This window comes from Anticarsia gemmatalis, chromosome 10, assembly GCF_050436995.1.
Source record: "Anticarsia gemmatalis isolate Benzon Research Colony breed Stoneville strain chromosome 10, ilAntGemm2 primary, whole genome shotgun sequence".
NCBI classification, from domain to species: domain Eukaryota; kingdom Metazoa; phylum Arthropoda; class Insecta; order Lepidoptera; family Erebidae; genus Anticarsia; species Anticarsia gemmatalis.
Genome location: NC_134754.1, coordinates 1,740,442 through 1,763,974, shown reverse-complemented (window position 1 = coordinate 1,763,974; position 23,533 = coordinate 1,740,442). Strand labels below are relative to the sequence as shown.

The following is a 23,533-nucleotide window of genomic DNA, read 5'->3' as shown; positions in this document are numbered from 1 at the left end:
ATGCCGCAACTAGAGTGTGCTTGTAAGCATTTTTGTAATTAATATACTATTTATGGAAAAAAAACGGACATAACGTCACTAAAACGTTTCGACTAGCATTACATCAACACAGTTTTTTCAAAAGAAGCTTTATACTACAAAAACACCCGGTACTTAAACTTAAGACAAGTAAAAAGGTTTTAAAGATAGCCTTTGAAAGAAATTAAAAGCTTTCTAACGTTCTAAACCAAACAGTGGGAACAAAAAGTGGCTTAGCGTTGATAAATGTTCCTTAAGAATGTTACTGTCTCCGTTTTTTACACTACCGGAGTTTAAGATTAGGATTCTCTTAGTAAGAGCTTTTTACCGTAAAATAATTATATACCAATACTATGAATCTAAAAGAAAATAAGTTTATGTTATGTTAATAGTATGCCGCGCCGAACGATCTCTCAGGTTAAGCTACACCTGCCGAGGTTGGTCTGTGGATGGTCGGCCATATTATACAGCAAGCCGCGACCATCGGCTAGAGGTTAATAGTTATATGACAAACAGAAGAATAACATAGGTACTTGGCGAATTTAAAAAAATATATACAAAATAATATAATCAAAACAGTATGTTTCTATACAAACATTCAGTCATTCATACATATCACTCCATGATTACAAATGATAACTTACGTGTGCGCTGGAGCAGCAGCGGCAAAGCATCAAGACTCAAGGAGTTCAGCGTCTCGATCTTTTGACGACACTGACACTTCGTGCGGCGAATGTGCACCTACCCACTTACGAGTTATTATCACTTAGATGTTATTACTTATAATTATTAATCATCACTAATTACTTAAGCTTATTTTGGAAAAGCAATGGACTGTGTTTAATTTTATAGTGTTTAATATGATCGCAATCTCGACGGACAGAATTCTTATCTGTGCTGCATATTAGCGCGCTCCCTTGCTAATAAAAAATCTCCCGCCGAATCCAAGGAAAGTATACAGTGTGTATTAGACACCGTAAAACATAAACACTCACTACCTAATAATGATAAATCATATAAAACTATGACGTTCTTATCACAATAGGTGAACACTTATTTTCGAAATGTCTTTATTACAGAACACCAGTAACTATTATTATCGAAATGATTTCATCACACAACACTAGTAACTATTACTACTTAAATACACTAAAACTGAAACAAAAACCATAAACAAGTCTTCTTTTTGCGTAAAGTTAACTAACATTTTAGTTCTTAGGGCGCGGAATGCACAGGTTCGGAGGGTACTGGCGGGATAGATCAAAGTATGTCAAACAGAGTGACAGCGTCAGCGTCGCGTGCGCCGCCCAATAGCAGAGTTGCTAGGAAGGAGAGGCTTTATGCTAGTAGCATTCCTTCTTATATTAGTTTCATTAATTCGATTATCATATGACTCGTGAGCCCGGTGAACGAAATTTTGCTATTTTGTGATTATTTTTGATAACGCACAGTCTTTGGAAATAATTGTTAATAATTTGGTAATTAAAAATATACCTAATTTGCAACACCTGTTGTGAAAAAGATATCAAAAAATATTTGACACCATAATTTAAAAACGTCGTTTATTTATTTATTTATTGTTATTGTTATGAATCTCCAATCCAATCTATAAAAACACTAGCTGACCCGCGCAACTTCGCTTGCGTCGCATAAAAGAGAATGGGTCAAAATTTTCCCCGTTTTTGTTACATTTTTCACTGGTACTCTACTCCTATTGGTCGTAACGTGATGACATATATGATGATAGCCTAAAAGCCTTCCTCGATAAATGGACTATCCAACACTGAAAGATTTTTTCAAATCGGACCAGTAGTTCCTGAGATTAGCGCGTTCAAACAAACAAACAATCAAACAAACAAACTCTTCAGCTTTATAATATTAGTATAGTATAGATAAGTTATACAATTCCACCCGTATATGTCGCTTCTTTTTTAATTTTGGCGTCAATTTAAAAGCAAACGGAAGCAGGTGTTTGAAGTAAGAGGCTGAGTTCCGTTTTCCAGTGCCTTTACTGAATTATCTCTAAAATAAAATGGCGGACAATGTGAGAGAGAAATTCTTGGCGCGTATAAACAGGCTTATGGCGACAAAAGACGTTTGTTTTATGATCCCGTTTTAAATTTTATTTGTGAAATGTCGCAAGATTTTGTTTATTTATCTTCACTGGTATAAAGATGTAACTTTATTTGTAAGGCACAATAGAGATTGCCGAACTTAAAAGAAAATATTCTGTGAATCATTGCTAGAACTAAAAAACCCGGAAGAAAGCCTTCAAAATTCTTCGAAAGGCAATATAAGTATACCTTACGACGACTAATAACGCATTACACGATACACATACAAACGATTCAGAATAAACTGTATTAAAGGTACATAACAAGAACTATTCTTTTTTTATATACCTCTGCATCTCCCTTCATGTATTCAACGAGCATGACATTTTTCCTACGCGTCACCGACTATTTAGTGAAACAATGTTATTTTAATTTTCATTCCGGTTCACGAATAGGCTGTATAGGTGCTGCCTTTATCTCGTATTTTTTATCTGTGAAAAATATTGTTTCAATTTTTCTGGTAGCTAATAGTCCATTGAAATGTTACATGAGTTTTACATTTATTAGAGGACGCAATTTTATTTTTGGATCATGTAGGGGGGGTCAATAGAAGCTTAACTTGAAGTTTGTGGGGTCGCCACTCTTGTCCCCCGGCCGCCATCTTGGAAAAGGGGGTGGAAACACTTTTTTCGCTATATCTCGGAAACTATGCGTCTTACAATAAAATTGTAAAAGCATATTTTGTAGCAAATTATTTTACCTACATATATGTCAAATAACTTTTTGCCCTAAATCAACAATTAAAGAAGTTATAAGCAAAAACAGTGTTTTTTTTTATAAAAAATTTCTTTCCGATCCCGGTCTACTTCGAACCGCTGTAACTGAATTTCTAATTAATGGAATTGAAAAAAGTCATAGCGAAAATTTTTCTTCAAAAAATACTCTGTAAGATTGGTTTTTCGTAATTTTTTTATACAATATAAATCAGCTTAGCCTTTTTTCCAAACTATGTTGAAGTCGGCTTCGAGACTCACCAGATGCAGCTGAATACCAGTGTTTTACATGGAGCGACTGCCTATCTGACCTCCACAACCCAAGTAACTGGGATATAACTTGATACCCTTCAGTAAGACTGGGTGTCAGACTTTCAAGCTTCTGACTAATTTTAACGACTGTCAAATATTTTCGAAAATGACAGCCGGGACCCACAATTTAACGTGCCTTCCAAAACACAGAGGAACTGGATATGTGTACATTGGTCACCCATCTACAGAACAACCTCGGCAAGCGTAGCTTAACCTCAGAGATCGACCCGCGCGGCTGTCGTCAAAAAAAGTTACAGAGTGAAGAAGAAAATGTTTGTAAAAAAAATTTCACTTTTTTGCTTATAACTTCTTTAATTGTCTATTTAGGGTAAAAATTTATGAAACATTTTTGTAGGCAAAATAATTTGCTACAAATTATGCTTTTACAATTTCATTGTAAGACGCATAGTTTCCAAGATATAGCGAAAAAAGTGTTTTCACCCCTTTTCCAAGATGGCGGCCGGGGGACAAGAGTGGCGACCCCACAAACTTCAAGTTAAGCTTCTATTGACCCCCCCTACATGTTCCAAAAATAAAATTACGTCCTCTAAGAAATGCAATATTCGGCCCTCAAATTGTAACATTTCAATGGACTAAAGGTTTCTCGAGGGAAATTAAAACATGGTTTATTTGTTTTTAATTGCATTAGATTTGATAAATTGATCGTCGTTGGAGTTTTAAATCGTGGAGGATTGAATACAATATGTCTATTATCTAAAATTACGATCGTTTTTGTCGTAAAAACTTAGCAATGTCTTTTTGGCCAAGAAAATCATCTAGATACAAAGTCTGGTCTATAAAAAAGTGGAAATGATTCTAGCATATGTTCATGTTTAAATTAGGAAACTACTGAATAGTATAACCTATTTTCTTTATTTTTATATATTAGTATAAATCGCACGATACTTAGCCAGTGTGATAAACTGAAGCCCAATTCTCCATCATAAACGAAAACCCGTAACTAGCACTGAAAAAGTAATTTGTCAAATACAAACAAAGCACACAGTATGAAACATGAAGCGTAGCAACGTAGCGTAGCACGTTATCGTAGCATCGCGTAGCAGGCACGTAGCAACATCTCGTAGCAACTAAAACGGTCGAACAGAAAACATTTAGTACCAAAGTTCATCGACCTCTACTCTCTAAGGTTACCTTGAAAAACACTTTCAACAAAATCAGTTTACGTAACATTGGAACGAATCCTTTACTGAGATACTAAGTTCAGTTGGTAGGTAAGGCACAAGTTTCATCGTAAATATCCGACCCCTCAGATTTATGGAGCGAACACCTCTGGAGGCCTATTCCGAGGGTGAGAGAAAATTAGCTTTTAAAAAGTAGCCTTTGTTATATGTTCGGGAATCCGATTTCGAGACTTGCTAAAGGTATTAGGGTTCGCACGGAGTGGATTTGAAATGTAATAATTTTGAGTTTTGATTTTATGTTACCAACTGATTCTTGATGATTACTTCTTTGTCCTAAATCCAACTTTTAATTATACAAAGCTTATAATTACTTTCACAATTACTTACAATGTGAACAATAACTTAAAAGATTACACAAACTCTTTCATAGCAAAGTCGAAAACATAGTTTTACGGTCCAACGTAGTTATTTCAACAACACTATACACTCAATTACAACAGTTGTAAGCAGATATTATTTGATGGCATATTAAAAGAAAAATGTATACTCTTTTTACACTTCCTCTTGTAATTTACTACGACGATTGCGTACTTAGTCCACATGCGCGTATAATTTCACCCAATCACAAGTACACACACTCATAAGTCTATCATCCCTACTCATATAATAGTTAACATCAAAAGCATTAGAAATCAGCCGTACTATCGTTCAACCCACTCGTACTATGCGCACAATCTTGATAATTCCCCCCCGCGGTAACATTCCGCTGCCGACTGCCGCCGCGTACCGATCCGCGATCCAATAACACACCGATTAAATTTTCATGTTAAATGTAATTTAGAGGGAAGGTATCTTCAAATATATCTGTACAAGAGGAAGCCCGCGACTTCGTCCGCGTGGAAACTTGTGTAAATGCCGATCCCTCGAGAACTCCGGGATAAAAAGTAGCTTATGTGTTATTCTGGACCTTCAGCTTCAACATACCAAATTTCATTGTAATCGGTTCGGTAGTATTTGCGTGAAAGAGTAACAAACATCCATACATTCTCACAAACTTTCACATTTATAATATTTGTAGAATGTTAGATGGAAAGATATTACTGAGTAGAATCATGATAGAAGTATGCTTATTTTTCTTAAGCCTGTTTGATTGTTCAATTGATGGTATCTTTAGCTATTATTATATCCAAAAAAAAAGCAAAAATTATCTTTACTCTATACGAATATGATTGCGAGAAATCTTACATATAAGTGTGTTAGAGAGAGACATATAGAGTCAGAATGAGCACACTATTTCCTTTAACTTAATTTGTATTGTACGGAAGCCCCCGGGAACACCCATTTACGCGAATCTCGTAGACAATCTGGTTATTAGGGAATTAAATTCTGCTCAATTTAGACACCTTTTATAGCTATGAAGGAACCGGTTATTCGTAACTCTGTATATTGGGTACCATTTAGTAATATATTTTTCATTTTAGGTTCAGTTCCTTGTTTTTTGTTTTAATGTTTATGTAATTATGAATTTATTAATAATTAGTATTTTTCAGAGAAAAACGTTATTTTGTAAATATGCTCTTATTGTTTTTCTTATACCATTGACTGATATCGGACTTTGCAAGTACTGTTTTTAAGTATTTATAAATGTCAATAGATCAATTTACGAGCGTATAAAATGGAGCTTCTGAATCGTGTATTTTATACAAAACTTTAAAGAAATATCTTATCGTAATTCTCCCAGTCAACTAGACTGGGAGAATTACGATAACTACCTCTGTCGATGTGCAGTTACTCCCCTATTTAATATTTATTAACTATCATGAATGTTTACGCTCGCTAGTAATAACTTTAATCTCATAAATTACGACATCTAATTGCCAAGAAGATCTATGTGATTGCGTGATTTCCTCCGCTCATACGCTAAATTACATGTTCATTTACTTACCCTCAAATGATCAAGGCGATCGAGTTATTTTTAGTAAACCACATTAGTACATACTGAAAAACATTTCAAAATAAACATCTTATAATTAAAAAATAATAGAAAAGAAACAAAAATAAACAGGGGATTTTAAAAATAGAACACAAAAATTAGTTTCGTTTTTAATTTAAAATCATAAATGGAACTCGAACCAAAATAATGAACACAATATTTTAGTTAAATTTTTATTGTCTTTGGTTATACAAAAACATTGATTAATTTTTAAAATAACTTACAAAAAACCACATTTATTTATTTTTTCTTTATTAATAAATACATCGTGAATGACTAAACTTGTACATTGATAATAATAAATCCTAATTGTTTAAATTGCAAGATTTGACACGTTTCGTTCTTATCTCACACACAATCTGTCAAAATCACCACATACCGAATAACGAAGGTTAAAATATTTTGGTCAGGTTTTAAACACAACGTGTCTTAAAGACAAAATAACACTTAAATTACTATAAATAATTACAATTCACCTAAATTTTGGTAACATGTCGGTGACAAACTTTGAAACGTTTTTGCGAAAATGAAAATTATTCCATGCAAAATTTATTAATGGTCGTTTCACATCGGACATATTACACGCTCATTAGATTCGCAATTATTGTTCTAACTGCGGAAATACAAATAGACTGTATTTGAACTGTCTGTATATTTGAAATGTATGTGTCAATAATGAGTGTAATTCACGATAGCGTAAAACGTTGAACAATAGATGGCAGTAGTTTAATTTAACGCTTCAAAATACACAGTTGGAGTTGTTTAAATGCATCATACATATTCATGTACAATTTTCACAACTAAACAAATGCTGTCCGTTATTATGAACAGAAACACTAATCAAATTTTAATAACTTCCACAGGATCCATTCTGGACCGGTACGGACCGGAATAGATTCAAGTAGCAAAAGTTAGGAAGAAATTGATTTTTTAGAGGTGGCCCATGTCGAAAGACAACCTGTTTTTTAATCGAACGCCGATATACTAAGTTAAATACAACATTAGTAGTTAGTTAGTATTAATTAAGTTAACGCTTTGTAAGTTTAAACAGCAATAACAGCAAATTTTATTTATTTATTCCATTACCACAGTTTCGGAAATGGCTCATATTAGTTGAAAACTCATAGACCGATAAGTACTCAAATCTACATATAAAGCCATATTTGAAGTTTAAAAAGAAAAATAATAAAGTACCTAAAGCATAAAGGCATTGTAATCCCGTCAGTAGTAAGTCAACAAGGGCCATCGGATAACTTCTTTGCTCAAAGGATAATAAGCTCTCAGTTTGTACACCAACTGTCCTGGAACCAACAATAACTACTTTCAGGCTTGTTAAGCCTTTTTAAAGTTTTCAATGAAGAGACGAAAAAGCTGAACACAAAATTCAAGCCTTTTAATGGCAGCTCCTTTTAAAACTCGCATAATAACGTTTCAAAGCCTGTCACTCGTAATTTTAAATAAATAAATGTAATTCAAGGAAAATACTTTTCATTTAAAATGTTTGACGACAGGTAAAGCAAATAATCCCATTTTGTTGCTGTTATCTCAACACTGTTCTAATCTTACTTCATGCAAAATCCCATCGAATATCTATCATACTTATTTGCTGAGTTTAGTTTCCATTATTTTTTTATTTATTTTACAACACTACAAATACACGTCAATACTTTTTTTTAATTAAATAGTTCAGTTCGTTTTACTCCCTTGTCATTAGTTTAATGATTTTAAAAAATCGACATCTAAAAATGTTGTTAATAAACACCGGATTCGTTAAAATACAGGCATTTCAAATATTTATGAGATATTTTTATATTTGGCACTAAAATGTAGCGTTACTGTAGCGCGATTCTCTACATTCGATACATGTCGAGCATCAAAAGTTTGACATTTAAAATGTGTTGCCAAAACATTTCCTATGACGCCCGTTGGAGGCGCTGATCAGAATTTCATACAAAATTTCTCGACAGCCAGCTGGTTGTCGGTAGTCGATAGTGGAAGAGAATCAAGCTACAGGTGCAGGATTTGCGCTTAATGCATATTATTGAGGTAGTAGGAAATACTACATACAATATTCATTGAACGGAATCATTAACGCTTAAATGTTCACTTGTGGAATGAAAATTATTTTGTTGATGGATATTTAAACCACACCAGCAGTGGTTAAATTCATTACAATAATGAATAACTCATTACAAATTTCATTATAATTTATGTTTTCAAAATATTTGAGATACCTATCACTTACATTACAAAAATTATGATGAATATTATGTTAAATACGATTTACATGGCATTCATTAAATAAAGTAATCACAAAAATAAAGTTCTCATATTTATGTATTCACAGCGGGCGACTGAGGCGTATCGGGAACTTATTTCATGACTGTACTGTATTTTAATACTATGAATTTCGCTAGCTATGCACTCTTAGTTACGTAAAATTGAAAAACTTTCACAACTTTAAATAAATCCACTACGCGTTTATTTACTACGGTCACTTTGATTATTTGAGCTCCACACATAATAATATTTATTATATTGTATATAACTGTTTGGCACATGTTCCACGTTCATTTATAATCACATCTGATTTCACATTTAATATATTTATGACAAAAATGCGTTACCTGGATTATAAAACAGGCGAAAATCTTTAGAATATTGTAAATCACTACCTATTAAGGTTGTTCGACGTAAGCCCCAATAGTTATATGCTTATGTTATGAGGGCCGAATGATAAGAAATTGAAACAAAGTGATAATTGCAAAGCAAGAATAAAACTATTACGATTTAAAATGTAAAAATTATTAACATCGAGATGTAGGTACTTAAATATCTAGCAATATACAAGAAGTCTTCAAGACTCTCCTATGATACCTGAATATGCGATATTAAAGTATTATGCAACGAAATAAATTATTTTAATGTAGAGCGACAGAGTACAGCCGGTAGGATATAATTTCAACATTTCATTCAAACAAAAATTGTTTCTTTACAACTAGCGACTGTTTTGCGTCTGTATCGATGCTACGCGCGACAGCATCGCGTTTGCATCGCGTTTGCATCGCGTTTGCAACGCGTTTGCATCGCGTTTGCATCGCTTTAAAAAGCCGCCGTGGGCGAAGAGCCTAAGACTTTGAAAATTTAGGAAACGGAACAAAAGTTTATTTTATTTTTGTTGTTTAACTGAAAGTTTAAAGCCTACCGGTTGAGTACTAAGTCGCTCTATGTTGGAATGTTCACAGAACGGTATAACACAGTAAAGGACAATGTTAAGGAATGTGTGAGGGCGATGAGAAGCCCCTGTTTTGTACTGTCAACTATTATTATATACACTCGGGATTCAAATTTAAAGCTTGCAATATTAAAATTGTACAAATCAAGTTTTTTTTAATTCCTGCACTGTTGATATTTTCTTCGTTCGCCATATTTTTTTGATTTTATCTGTCATTTAATTTTTTTAGTGTATGTATGTACAAACATAAAAACACGCCCTTTTACCATGGGGTAGGCAGAGATCAAAGAACGCCATAACGCCATTCTCAATAGTAAGTTTAATTGATTTCCTTTCGCAGGTTTATTTCAACTATTAAATATTTGATGATTTACAATTTCAATATTGCAAGTTTTTTGACATTTCAAAGTGTTAATCTACAAGATAACCTACAAAACAATTCGGTCTAGAAATCTAGGTTAAAGGGACACCCACAAAAAATACGTTTTAACTAATTTTACTGTGCGCATTGACAATACTTTTAGGAATTAGAAATATAACCACGATCGTTACGAATACAATTATTATGTTACAAATTATATTATTAGATACATTCATACATATAATTATATACTTACATATATACATACATAATGTTATACCGGTTATATACCCCAAGGATTTAGGCAGAGGTGTATGAAATACACTAACGTTTAGCCATTAAGAATGTTAGTCCCATGTTTTAGGGGGCGAGCGTATTGCCATTTACCGGGCACGTTACCTAACTACGGGCTACCATTGCAAATATTCTGATTTATATTAGATAATATATAATATATGTAATAGAGTGTATCTGAACCTTTTGATAAAATCAGAAATGACCGGGCATTACTGAGCTTACTTTGAGCCCTTGTAAGCAAACCCAGGAATACCCGGTCAGTTCAGACAATGTTCTCTCTTTTACTGTTTAAATTTAAATTATGACATTCACTTTTATGTTCATGCACTGTATCTATTTTTATCCATGGCTGTCCTTCTGCTAGGCAAAGGTTTCCTGGTTAAAGACTATAGATTTCCTTAGTAAAGGAATCGTACATATATATCTATAGTCCGGATAACAAAAAAATAATATTTGTATTATATATATAGTGATATATGTACATAATATATTGTATTCGTAATACAATCGGGTTGTTCAGGTGTTATGGTAGAATTACGCATTCTAATAATGTGGTGCATTATTTTTATTGCTTGATTGCTTTCTCACTTCAAAAATACAGGTACTGAGTTAGGCACTGGATTCTTTATCGTGTATTCAGAATAAGCACTATTAGGAAGAATTTTATTAACATATAGTTGAAATCTGTGCATTTTAGATACCAAATTATTTTTACCTCCCTTGCATTTGCTACTACGCTCAGTTAAATATATTTTTGAACTCATAGGTTGTCATATACATATGTATACTACATGTTTGTATGATACATTGTAGTTACCAGATTACTGAAAAAATACATTGTGACTAGCCACGCAAATATTTTTATTCCTTGCGATATGAAATGAGGAGATTCAAGCGAGAAAATTCTTTCTTGTGAATTTTCTTTCAAGTAACTGTTCTCAAAATGCACAGTTACAACTATATATTAATGTATTTAGAGCAGTATATTAAGAAAAGTCAACTATTATACAGAAAGACACAGATAAGAACGCGATTGATAACGCTACGGACAGAGCGAAAAAGGACCGAAATCGTCTGCGGTTTTAGACTTATTGTAGTTCACAAACAAAGAGTTTGCAACAATCATTGCATGCGATTATCGCTCTAATGACGACGTGGTCATAAAAGTTATTTGGGTTTCTGTCCCTCTGTAAGCCAATGTCCGCATCTCCAAAAGATCTGTGCTAAGTTTTCAGTTAATTATTCTTTGAAAAAAGCAGCAGATAAGTTTATTCAGGTAAATACAATTACGTAGTCTTTATCAAAAAGTTTAAAAACGCACAACATCTATTATATTCTATATTATTTCAAACACGGTTTCCATCAGGAATTAAGATATATTTGGTTATATTAACGTAATATATATACTACTTACATATGTATATAGGATCTATTTCATGTACAAAACATTTTTAAAATATAAATCTGTGAACTGCTATATATTTCCTGGGTTATAATTGGTGTCGTGACTATTATATATTTACTTAACTATGTCTGTAATAAGGCGCTATGTGTTTCAAATAAAATGCGTAATTCTCCTCGTAATTTGTATAAAATTTGGTATTATTCAAATCTAGGACTTAAATGTAAATTGCATTTGATATAATAATAGATTATCTATGTCTACACATACATATATGTAATAATTAATAGGTTAATAAAACCTCATTCACAACAAAGGAACGTTGTACGACACTCATAGATTGATGTACTGTATATGTTACACAATTACACATACCTTACGTGCTACTTACACACACATTCAGTAATTAATTGTATAATACATATATACTATTTATTATAATTTATAATGTCGATACAAATGTCATAGACTTAACATACCGAATTAAATGTTTTATTTACAATACTTTCATATATTTTAAAATACATACATATATTTAGAATTCAATGAATATATTCCACTTTATCTACTTTGACACATATTTTATTATAATTAAACGTTGTCGGGTAAGATTAGCGATGAATTAAAATTGGATTATCATTTTAACTCACTATTCATTTCTCACAACTTTATCACAATAGTGATAGTTAAATGACGACATTAAAAGGAATAATAGATTCCGTAATATCCATAAAATTCGCCGAAGAGTGAGATAAAACGATATATAATAAGTAGTAGGCGTATGATTAGAAATCGTTGTATGAATTAATAGTTATATACTCAGATATGAACCTCACGCTGTCACGTTGATTCTGAATGAAAATCACAGAGAACGCACGATAAAGAAAATTTACTATTAAAATGGTCAATTTTGAAACCTTAAAATTATCATAGGTATAAACATTCATAGTTATTTCGAGTAATAGTTTGAGTATTGCTTACAATTTCTATAATTATAAAACTTACTTAAATAAAATAGATGATGAAATACACTTAGTACTTGAAAAAAAGGCTCAGGACTCTCTCTTATAACTGTTAGTACGACAAACACTGACGCGCGCACTAATATGATGCAATTTGTAAATGCTACGCTCGCTCTTCTAGACATTTAAAACAAACTGAACACTTTCAAAGCAATAACGGTTCACTTTGAACAGAAAAACTAGGAGGAATGTGCTCTTAGCAAAGTATTTCATCGATATTAAAAATCAATTTAAAGAATGTTTTAAAAACGTGACGCAAAGAATGTTATTTAGCAAGAATTCCGACGATCACAAGCGTTTTCTAACTACAAAAAATATATAATACAAGGCGTTAATAAACTGAGGAATTTTCGAAAATATCTTTCAAAGAAATCCGTGATCTAAATTCGTCGATATTAATCCTAAAAGCTCAAACCTTATCCGGAACACTGTAGAGAAATCTGACTAGAGAACACCTCCAATAACGTTCCGACACGAAAACACGAGATACGGAACTTCCTATAACGTTTTACAATTCAGTGCTTTTGCAAAGTCATTGTTTACAACGTGAAACGGAACTTACTCGAATTTCAAACGTTCGAAAACTCGAAACCGCGGACTCATTCCGTCGCCATATTGGGTAAAACGAATCCGAAGCGTTCGTATGTTTGAAAAACAACTCAAATTGCTTGTTCGTGTTCCCGTGGCGTCCGTGTGACTAGATTGTTTGACAACTACCATTTTTACCGCTAGATCAGCTTCGTAGCTCTAACACTAATCACTCTTAATATATCTTGGCATTTATCTTTTGCTATTACTTTTGCTTTAAATCAAATAATTCCTCTTCTTCTTATAACAGGAGAAGACAGGACGTTCTTTGTGTAGCGATTCACGAAAGCTTTTTGTATTGATTTTTTGCTTAGTTCATTAAATACTTCTATTTTTATAAGTTTGGATTGTAATTGGGTTACCAAGCAGATTTTTAACAAATTCAGGTACGTTTCGCTTAAGATTTTTTCATCAATAATGAACTCTACAACTTCACAAAGAACGTCTCAAAAACGAAAAATAAAATAACAAACGATTGACAAAACGAAATATTACCACACAACTACAAATAATACGACTATATGGACGGGACGGTCAACTCACTAATCGAAATGAAAATCTCACAACTAATCGTTTCAATGGACAAAACAAATGTACGTTCCCAATAAATATGGGCTTTACCGCCATTAGCGATCCATTTTAGTTCACGTTTTATGAGGGCAATTTTAATTTAATCCGAGTTCATACATGTTAATGCTGGCAACACAACGAAAAACTCTTACAAAAACGTCCCATTATTAGCAAACTGTCATTAAGAATGTGATCAAACGAAGTCCTTTCATAAAAATCGACCAGCAATTTCATATATCAACTCGAAAAGTTACAGGTACCAAAATTGGGCAATTTACATTTTGGTACCGTTGAAAGACAAATAATTCAAATACCGAAGCTCATCAGTTCAGTTGTACACACCTCTAGTCATCGCTTCTCTATTCCTATTGTGCCACTTGCATGTCAGAATCCGCACGTACGTTCTCCTAAACGTAGCATTACAAAGAGCATAACACATAGGATTTATCGTCGAATTTATATAACAAAGTGCGTAGAAGAACGACCATAGTTCGTCAGGAATACACTTAGTGCACGAAGTCAAAGGTTTCAATAACACTAGGACGTTGTACGGCGTCCAAGTGATAATAAAAGATAGAAGGATAGCCGACAACGTTTTCGCAGCTTTCGTCTCTTGTTTTTTCTCTTGCGTCTTTTTCTTCTTCACAGGTTTCGCTATCCCCTTACCTGCTAATTGTTTAGGTATTATTTTAGCGTTTAGAGGAATTCTCACATCTTGAATGTGAGAAGTCCTTCTAGTCAACGCTTGGTGTCCTGCGGGATGCAGATTTAGTTCTGAATCCCCTCTCGTCGGTCTGAAATGGGGTCTAGTGGTATTCGATGGAGGGGATTCTTCTGTGATCATTTTGATCGTTGGTCTCTCAGTGTCTGCGTCGGGGAGTCTAATAAGGATAGTGTAGACGGAGTCCGCGGAGGCAGACTTGGGTGCTGGTGAGGTAGTGGCGTTGATCCTAGTGTTAGGTGGTAGAGAGCGGCTGTCGCGAGCCGCAGGAATGTTGGAGGGAGGGTCATAGGTGCGACGGAGGGGAGAGGTGCCGCCGTCGCCGCCTGAACCACTCGAACCTCCTCGAGTCGCGTAGGGATCCCTGATGACGTTCAATGACGTACATCTGTTAAAGAAAGTAAGTATTAGTAGAAATAAAGAATGTTTCAAAAAGTCAATTATTTTGTCTATCTTTTCAAAACGACCCTCGCATGTAAAGTCTCAATTTCATAACAAGGCTATCAAACAACATCTTAAGCCTCGGTACCCTCTCATCAACCTCTACAAATTGCAATATCCTCTATAATAGAACCTTCATATTTCTAAAGTTAGTTATTTATTTAATAACATTACAAGAGTGTCCTCAGCCGAAGGGTCCAAGTTATTAGCGGTGGCTCGGAGTCTCTGGGGGCACCTTTGTAAGATTATCATGGGCGACAGTTACTGATGTCTCGTTGTCAACGTATTTATTTATATAGATTAAATCTGGGCACTTTGAGATTAAGGGATTTGCCAGCTTTATTAGTTGGATGTTGAGGGTACCAGTTTGGGTTAAAATATGCGCCGCTACAGTTTTGGGAGCGGGTCAAAGATACTTTGGATGTTATTTTTGCGTTTGGTTAAATCATTAAAGGGTATTTGTTTGATGGGTTTGTTTATATATCAGGCGTAGTCTGCGTTCTCGCTCTGGTTGTCGCTTTCAATAATAGAGTCATAGATGTATATCTATTTTAAATCTATCAGTTTTGCCACACAATTAACGTATTCTATACGCTACATGGATAGTACCTATTTACTATTTATTTATTCACCCAGATACAAAATGTTTTTAAATGTCTCCTGAATAAGGTTTTCTCTTCAATTCATCACATTAAGGTCCTCATAGTCAGGAAGATATAAATTACAGCACATTCGGTCCTGCATCTTAGCTGACCATGGCAGCAGTACGTACTGCAATTAGTCAATGTTCATAAAACACTTACCTCTTCTCGAAGACCAATGAAGTTCTTGAAGAATACAGTTGTCCTTCAAGCTTAATACTTCGGAAGTATCACCACTTCACTCCTTGCTTCAACTACAAGCTACTGTTCCAGAAATGCTTTACTGTGATAAAAATTGTACCTGGATACGGAGCTCTGAAGTGGCGTCTCCACAGACACGGGTGTGGCGTACCCAGGGTCTGAAGGCTCCTCCTCCGGCTCCGTATCCTCAAGGTCCTCGCGGCCGGAGTGCCACCACGCGACGCACCAGGCTCTTACAGCACCCCAGCCGCGTTTTGGACGACGAGCGCTTGAAGTCTACGAACAAAAAAAAGGGTATTTAATAGTGATCTGATTTGTCACAATTATAATCAGGTGTCAAAGACAGATTGAATTTATTTTCTTCTTTTATCAGTAGCGATTCTGTGCATTTTGCTTATACTCGTATTATTAGTGTTGCAATTTAGTATTTTTTTTTCAGGTGACATAAAAATTTTTGTAAATAGTTTGAGCGATATAAGATCACAGGGCTTCCAGATTCATAAAATATTTCAATGCACAGTTTTACTCTGAATATCACAATGATTCCGCAAGTCCTCAGAGTTCTACATTTCAGTAAGGTCTAATTCAATACTCGACCCGAGAAAAACTTTGCACCGCAATTTACGTGTAAAAGCTGGGTCTGTTTTCACAATAAAAGACAACGAGACTTCAAACAATCCCATTTCCCTTTGCACCCAGCGAGTTCAGCTTTGAATTATTGTAATTTTGCACTTTGCAACCCGATCCAAAGTGGAAAGAACAATAATCATATTTCTCTCGCCGCTACAATTGAAGTTGAAAAACAAACAAGGACATTTAGCTTTTGTTTTTCTGATCAACAAAAAGCAAAGGTAAGAAAACAATTTTAAAACTCTTTTGCTTTGGTTGAAATTTTTTACTAAGTGGCCAGTCTTAAAAGGCATTTGGAGCTCTTTGGGAATTCGTTTTGACGAGACCGGAAGCTTTTGTGATTGAAGTAAAAAAACAAATAGAATTTGTAATTAAGTGAGAGTTTTTACGCTAAATCCAAATTAAAAACGATCTGTTTAATACTGTCTGGTATATTAGTAGCTTAATTTTATGTCGTCCTGTTAAACTCATTATACCAAACTGGTTTATTTATAAACGACTAGGTTGCCTCTTTTATGACACGTGTAACATGTAACCTCTCTTTAACTCTTTATCTTCGGGATTTCCATATTTTTAAAATGACTAACCACGTTTGAACATACCAGTCTGAACAATTATGACTCAACAAGTTTCTCTGTATCCGATCAAATTGTGCGAGAACTTCAGGTTTGCTTCGCCACATTAGTATCTATGACAGCTATTATCACGTCTAAATGTTCTAGCCATATACATTTCCATTCAACCAACCATCTACGACACTTAGTAATTGATAATTTGAACCAATATATTGGAGTACACAGCAATAAATTGATGATAGCCAAACTGGAAGCCGCATTCCACATCGGTTACAATCGGTTCTGACGTTTCGTGCCAAATGTTCGCTCGAAGCGCTGCACTTGGCATGCACCCAACATCATAAGCTCAAACCATGTTATCCTTAAACACTGGCCATTGGAAAACAAACCTTAGTGTCATAACATTAAGAATGAAAGTGAGTGACTGAATATGTTGTTTGAATCTTTTGGCTTCCTATTGCAGAATGGATTCAGGGGTTTTGATAAGTTCGTTTATTTAATTACTAAGTTTTGCCATTAGTTTTGTCTACGATATTCTTTTAAAGTAAAGTATGTCATCACTCATGACATAATCTTAGCTTGCTAAATTCTCTGTAAACAGCAGTTAAGCTAAGTAAACTGCAGAAAAACTGTAGTCTTAAGTTAATATAAAGTAACGAGTAGTATTAAAGTACCTACAATCAGTGGCTCTTGGTACTTATTTCCAAAATACTAAAGACTATCATGTCAGCTAAGCCTTTCTTCCAACCACGCTGAAGTCGGCTTCCAGTCTCACAGAACTATGTAATTATTACATCTCAAAATATTAAAGGTTAATTATATACACAAAAAATTAAAACGAAGGTATTAAAATAAACTAATAGCTTAAGTTTTACAAAATAACAGTTAACTTTCATCAGTTCAACACAATTACGATTTAAACTGATCATTTGTGTAGCACGAACACAAATTTCAACATAAATCTTGAAATCGGCTTACAATTAATAACGCCAAATAAACGAGCGAATAATTGGAATCATAAAATACCGGTGCATTTTGCTGTACTGATATAAATTCATAACAATGTTTTAACTATGAAAACCAGTGGTTTTTGTCTGTTTGTGTGAACTAATATTTAAGGTAAAGTACTTAATAAAATCTTTATTGAACTAAATTAATATAGTAAGTTACACACTACTCGTTAAAGAAATTGGCTACAATTATATGGAAAATTAGTTACTTTAAACAATGTTTTTCTTCATCTCCTTTTCGCCTCCCTTCAAGGAAAAGAAGTAGAGAATTCTTCCCCCAAATGTAATCTATCGATTTGCATTCATGTAAAAGGTTCAAATCAGTTATTTGCTCATTAGACTGTAAACAACAAACTTCTTGTTACTTTCCTAATATGCATTATCTTCTAAATTGTGAAATTAACTGTAGTTTATATTCATTACTGGCTGACCCGTGCAGCTCCGCTCACGCTTTCTTGTTTTTATTTAATATAGCATTTTCAAATTTATTCACCTTTTACACCTTCTTTGGACTTCCACAAATAATTCAAGACCAAAATTAGCCAAATCGTTCACGAGTTTTAGCGAGACTAACGAACAGCAACTAATTTTTATGTATATTGATGCCTTGAATTGAAATGATAAATAAATAAAACCATGGGCTAAAACTAGTATATCAGTTTAGTATTAAAATACAATTTACATTTTGCATTTGTGGATGATTGGGCAGTGTGAAAATCTCTTGTATGTGTGAAATTTAGAGCGAAAGGATTTATGGGCAGCTATAGGCAATACAATGCGATTATTCGATTTTGTTTCATAAATTGAACAGCGATTTAAAATTATTTCGATTCTGTTTTACTATTGGGTTATTTCACTTTATTAATATAATACTCTATGTTATGTTTACTTTAGAAATACAAGAAGTTGAGACCATAGCTAACATTTTGTGCAAGTATAACGCATATTATCACGCCTGTTACACCCAAAGGTGCAGGCATAGGTGTATGAAATACACCCACGTTTCGCCATTAACATTGTTAATCCCATGTAATAGCGGGCGAGCAATTTACCAGGCACGTTACCACGTGCTACTATTGAGACACTTTCAAATGTAAATTAGAAAAGACCGATAGTACTCGATACGAATCAAACCCGTGACTGTTCATTACCGTACCACAGAGCTCACAAGGAAATATAAACTTGCTTTGATATTTGTGTATAATAAGTCCCCCTTACAAGTTCGGATCATGTCTTTCAGTGCGTTTTCTAAGGAGTTCCACTAATGAATGGTAGTACTTATGTTTGATGTACTTTATGAATGTGACGTCATTATGGTAAATTAATTAGGTGATTATATTGGTCTTATTTGTTGGAAAATTTGGTGGGATCTTTACTATTAAAAGATTATTGCTTTACAATTTATTTTTGTCTTTAATATACCTAGAAGTTGTCAAAATACAATATTTTTTTTTAATTTTCTTTTTTTTCTTTAGAGAATAACTCTAACTTTTTAGTAAAAACGCGCATATATTTCTGTGTGTGAAGCTATTGGTTAACTTTCGACATAACAATAAAAAAAGTGTTTCGGTTTTTAAAACATTGCACAGTGCACACTTAATTACTTATAATATCAGTATAAACTATATCCGCAGCTCAATATTATAAATTAGTTTCACCAACAAAATAATTTCCATTTGCAATGAGCACGTAAATTGAGAATTATTTAGAGAGCAATCATTTGTACACAACAACAGACAATTCTCGATATAGATAATATTGTAAATTAACTAATATTGATCATGACAAACTAATTTTAAATTAACTTTTGTCGCTATTTGCATTTTAAACACTCTGCTTGTCCCATTAATTTAGTATCTAACTTCCTATTCCTATATTAAAATAAAACCCAATGTTTAAAAAAGGCGGAAGTGATCAGAATGGTACTTTACGCAGCTGCAGATGTCAAAGTACTAAAAGGTTTTTCTATAAAAGTACCCAAAGAAAAGATACGTGTCATTATAGATAAGTATTAATAGCATTCAGCAAAAAAACCTCTCGTTTTTCATTGAACCGACACATTAATAAACTATGTTTTTATACCTTTGAGTATACAAACTACGGAATTACAAGAACGAAAAACCTTGACAAATAAGAACACACATAACCAGCCCTTACGCTTTACCCAACGTTACCCAAACACCAACAACAGTATGTAAGCCTAGAGCATAATTCTAACCCTCTACCCCACTATTTCCAGGCCGGTAAACCTCCTTCTCTCTCGCTTTCGAAACCGCAACCATGAAACAACTGTACACAAATTACCCACAAAGCTTATAAGTAATTAGTGCACAAAATCACAACAACTTTATAGCATACATACATACAAAATATCACGCCTGTTATACCCGCAGGTGTAGGCAGAGGTAAAATAAAAAATGCCTATAGAATAATCTAATTCAAATTAGTTAATACTTTGTCCGACCTGGAATCGAACCCGGGACGTCTTGATCAGCAATAAGATATACTACCGACCGCGCCACAGAGTCACAGAGGCAGTCAACAACATTCAATGTGAACCAAATGACTTCTAAAGTTTGGACGTTGAAAAAGTACTGAAAGTTTCACACAATTTATTATTACTTTGGGGACTGCAATTTGACGGTGATTTTTTAAAAGTATTTTGATTTGGGTGTTGTGACGTCACTAAGTAAGTTTAACGTAGTCTTCTATGCAATTATGTAAATTATCAAACTAGCAATTCCCTGGACACTCGTATATCTTGTAAAATTAAGTTAGCTAAGAAAAGTGCGATAACTCATTTACAGCGGAGAAAATAAGTATTTTTTGAAACTAACTCCATTTCTATGCAAAGAAATTACCCACAATTATACAAACTCCCTAAAACTACATAACATAATGTAACACAGCACCTTATACCTTCTAACTCCCAGTATAACCTAGAAAACATTTCCTGAAATGACGGCAGAGAGCAGAAAACTCATGTTTCGTTAATGAACTCGCAACTAGTGCGACTGAAACATGTAATTCATTAGTATTCAGGAGAGTACAGTGCGTAGTGTTTAGAAAAGGAGGCTTTACATTGCAGCTTTCTTTCACACACAGACTATAAAGAAATATAACCCTACCTGTAGTGCTGTTTTCTACAGCTAAAACTATAGTAGGACTAGTGACTAGCGCTAAATAGTTTTTGCAAAGTCCGCTAGAGGCACTGATCAGTTATTCATATAAAAATTGTCGATAGTTAGCAGGTTGTCGAAAATAGGACAATTTCCAATAGTATCTCGATTTTCATAGACTTATTAAGGTATTCATAAAACACCATTTCACTTAAACCCGTCCCGACATTTAAAGCTGGGACCTTATATACCTTTGCTTAAAACTCTCCAATAGGCTCCCGGTTTAAACTAAACACGTAGATTTAAGTACCTTTCGAGACTAGATACGAAAAGGAAATGAAACTATAATGACACCTATTTAATTCAAAACACATTTTCGTTATTACCCGTAGTGAATACTCCCTATTAGCAAAAGGCAAAAGTTTTCATTTAAAATGCAGCAGTGTACGTTAATTTAGTCAAGTTGTAGCGCATCTCGCTAACAATTCAATTTATTCGCTTGAGTTTCACGTTTCCTCAACATCGTATTATTTCAGTTTCAAATCTTTGTTCTGCTATGTTGCGCTTATTAAATTTCCATTGTTCCAGAAGACGTTTGTGTTTGTCTGTTTGTTCGTGAAATACAAATTGAATTGCCTTGTTTATACTGTGGCTGGTTTTGATTCTGTGACCCTAAGTTTTAACTTTAAATGGGACCTTTTTAATAGGGTTTTTAAATTAAATATCGATCAACAGTTTCTTCGAAATCGTTCTTTCGGCTCTGCGTAACCCTATTGGAATAAGGCGTGATATTATGTGTGTATGTATGTAAGTCAGTTTTTCCTAGTATTTTCTTTATCTTTTTTCGGTTGTAGACCAACTTTCTGACAATACTAACAATTATTTACGTAGCGGTGTTTTCTACAAACATACAAACAACGCAATAAATATTAGTTTTGTGTGGGAATCGAACCACTAACATCATGCTACGAAGACCGTTTAATCTGTAAATGTAAGTTCCAGCGTCATTTTATGGTCAAATGTGAGATGCTGACCTTTTCTTGTGTGTTATAGATTCACAGTATAATGTGCTACTGATTAAATGCATCTAATTAATTAACTTTGTCTCATACATAAGTGATGGGTGACCCTTTATTCATATAAACGTTTGAATAAGAAACAAATTCCTAGTAAAATGTATCTTGCTTTAAGTTAATTGATTTTGGGAAAGTTAAGCCAGGCATGTAGTCTATACTACCACACTATGGTGGCATCTGATCATTATGAATGGTAGATAAACTAACTGTAACTTATCAGACACTTGCTAGACTTAGTCGTAGCGACCTAAGATTTTGGTATCAATTCGGAATAAGGAAAAATAACATTAAAAATAATGTGAAGTGTCAGGTTGCAATGAAATGAAAGTCTCTAGCTTCGTTTGGCCAGCGTGGAGGACTCAAGGCCTTATCCCTTCAAGAAATTTTCCAAAGAATTCACAGACATGCAAGGTTGCATCACGATTTGATAATTATTTCTAATACAGACATTACTTTGAAAAATCATTGGTGTGGCCTCAGGTTCGAAATTTGGAGGCACTTGCAAGGGAGGTTCCAACTTCTACCAGTTAGCTAGCAGTGCTCTTATCCTTAATAAAATGACTGTAGTTTCTCACCTGGTTATCTCTCCACCGCTGATCGTGCAGCGCGCCTCTCACATGGTACACGGAGTCAGCATCGCCGGACTCCGAGCGCGCACGACCGTCCACTTCTCTCGTCTCGTCACTATTAACAATACAATCATCATTAATAAACAGGTTTATAATAGAAAGTATGTAGGTGAAAATCTTTGTGCTCATTGTTAGGAAAATTGTTGCTCTTTTGTTTGTAGGGGGCTAAGACTGTGTCGTGAAAGGGGCCGGTGCTTTTTTAGGTGAGACTAGTCGGTAAGGTATGCATTAATCTTTGGCGTTCAGTGCAGTTTTTCTTATTTTATTGTCTAATTTTTATTCTTTATCGAATGTTTATTAAGTATTCAGTGGCCTAGTGAAAGCAGCTGGCCTAATAATTTTAAAATTGCCTACCAGATCTAGCGAAAGATTGTCTTGTGAGAGCAGTTAATTTATTTCAAAAAACGGATATGAAAAAAAATGCTATTCCTTTGAATTACTAAAGTCTCATATTAGAAAAAGCTTACACAGCCTCAATAAAAATTTGGCCAACTACCATACTTTCCATTTACCCCTTATTATCATGATCATATTACAAGTTAATGTCCAGCAGTGGATAATCAAAACCACATAAATGTGCCATAGAGCTGGCCATGTGCCAGGTACAGCCAGGGTGCAACGACCAATGTGATAGTTGGTAATGTTATGGGGCTTTTAAAACGTCGTGAGGAAATCTCCGGTTCGTGTTTTGGATGGTAATTTTGTGCTTTATTTGCAAGGTTG

The 23,533-nt window shown here is 34.1% G+C and overlaps 1 protein-coding gene across 2 annotated transcripts in view; it reads right to left on the bottom strand.

The window, feature by feature from the left end:
* Positions 1–6,457: 6,457 nt before the first annotated feature.
* Positions 6,458–23,533, bottom strand: part of mAChR-A (muscarinic Acetylcholine Receptor, A-type) — a 101,861-nt gene continuing 84,785 nt past the window's right edge. For both annotated transcript variants that reach the window (XM_076119521.1, XM_076119520.1), the window contains exons 3-5: positions 22,757–22,865; positions 15,872–16,047; positions 6,458–14,876 (exon numbers count right to left, since the gene is read on the bottom strand). In XM_076119521.1, the coding sequence (XP_075975636.1) occupies positions 14,096–14,876; positions 15,872–16,047; positions 22,757–22,865 (1,066 nt within the window). In that variant the 3' untranslated portion in view covers positions 6,458–14,095. The remainder of the gene's footprint in view (positions 14,877–15,871; positions 16,048–22,756; positions 22,866–23,533) is intronic.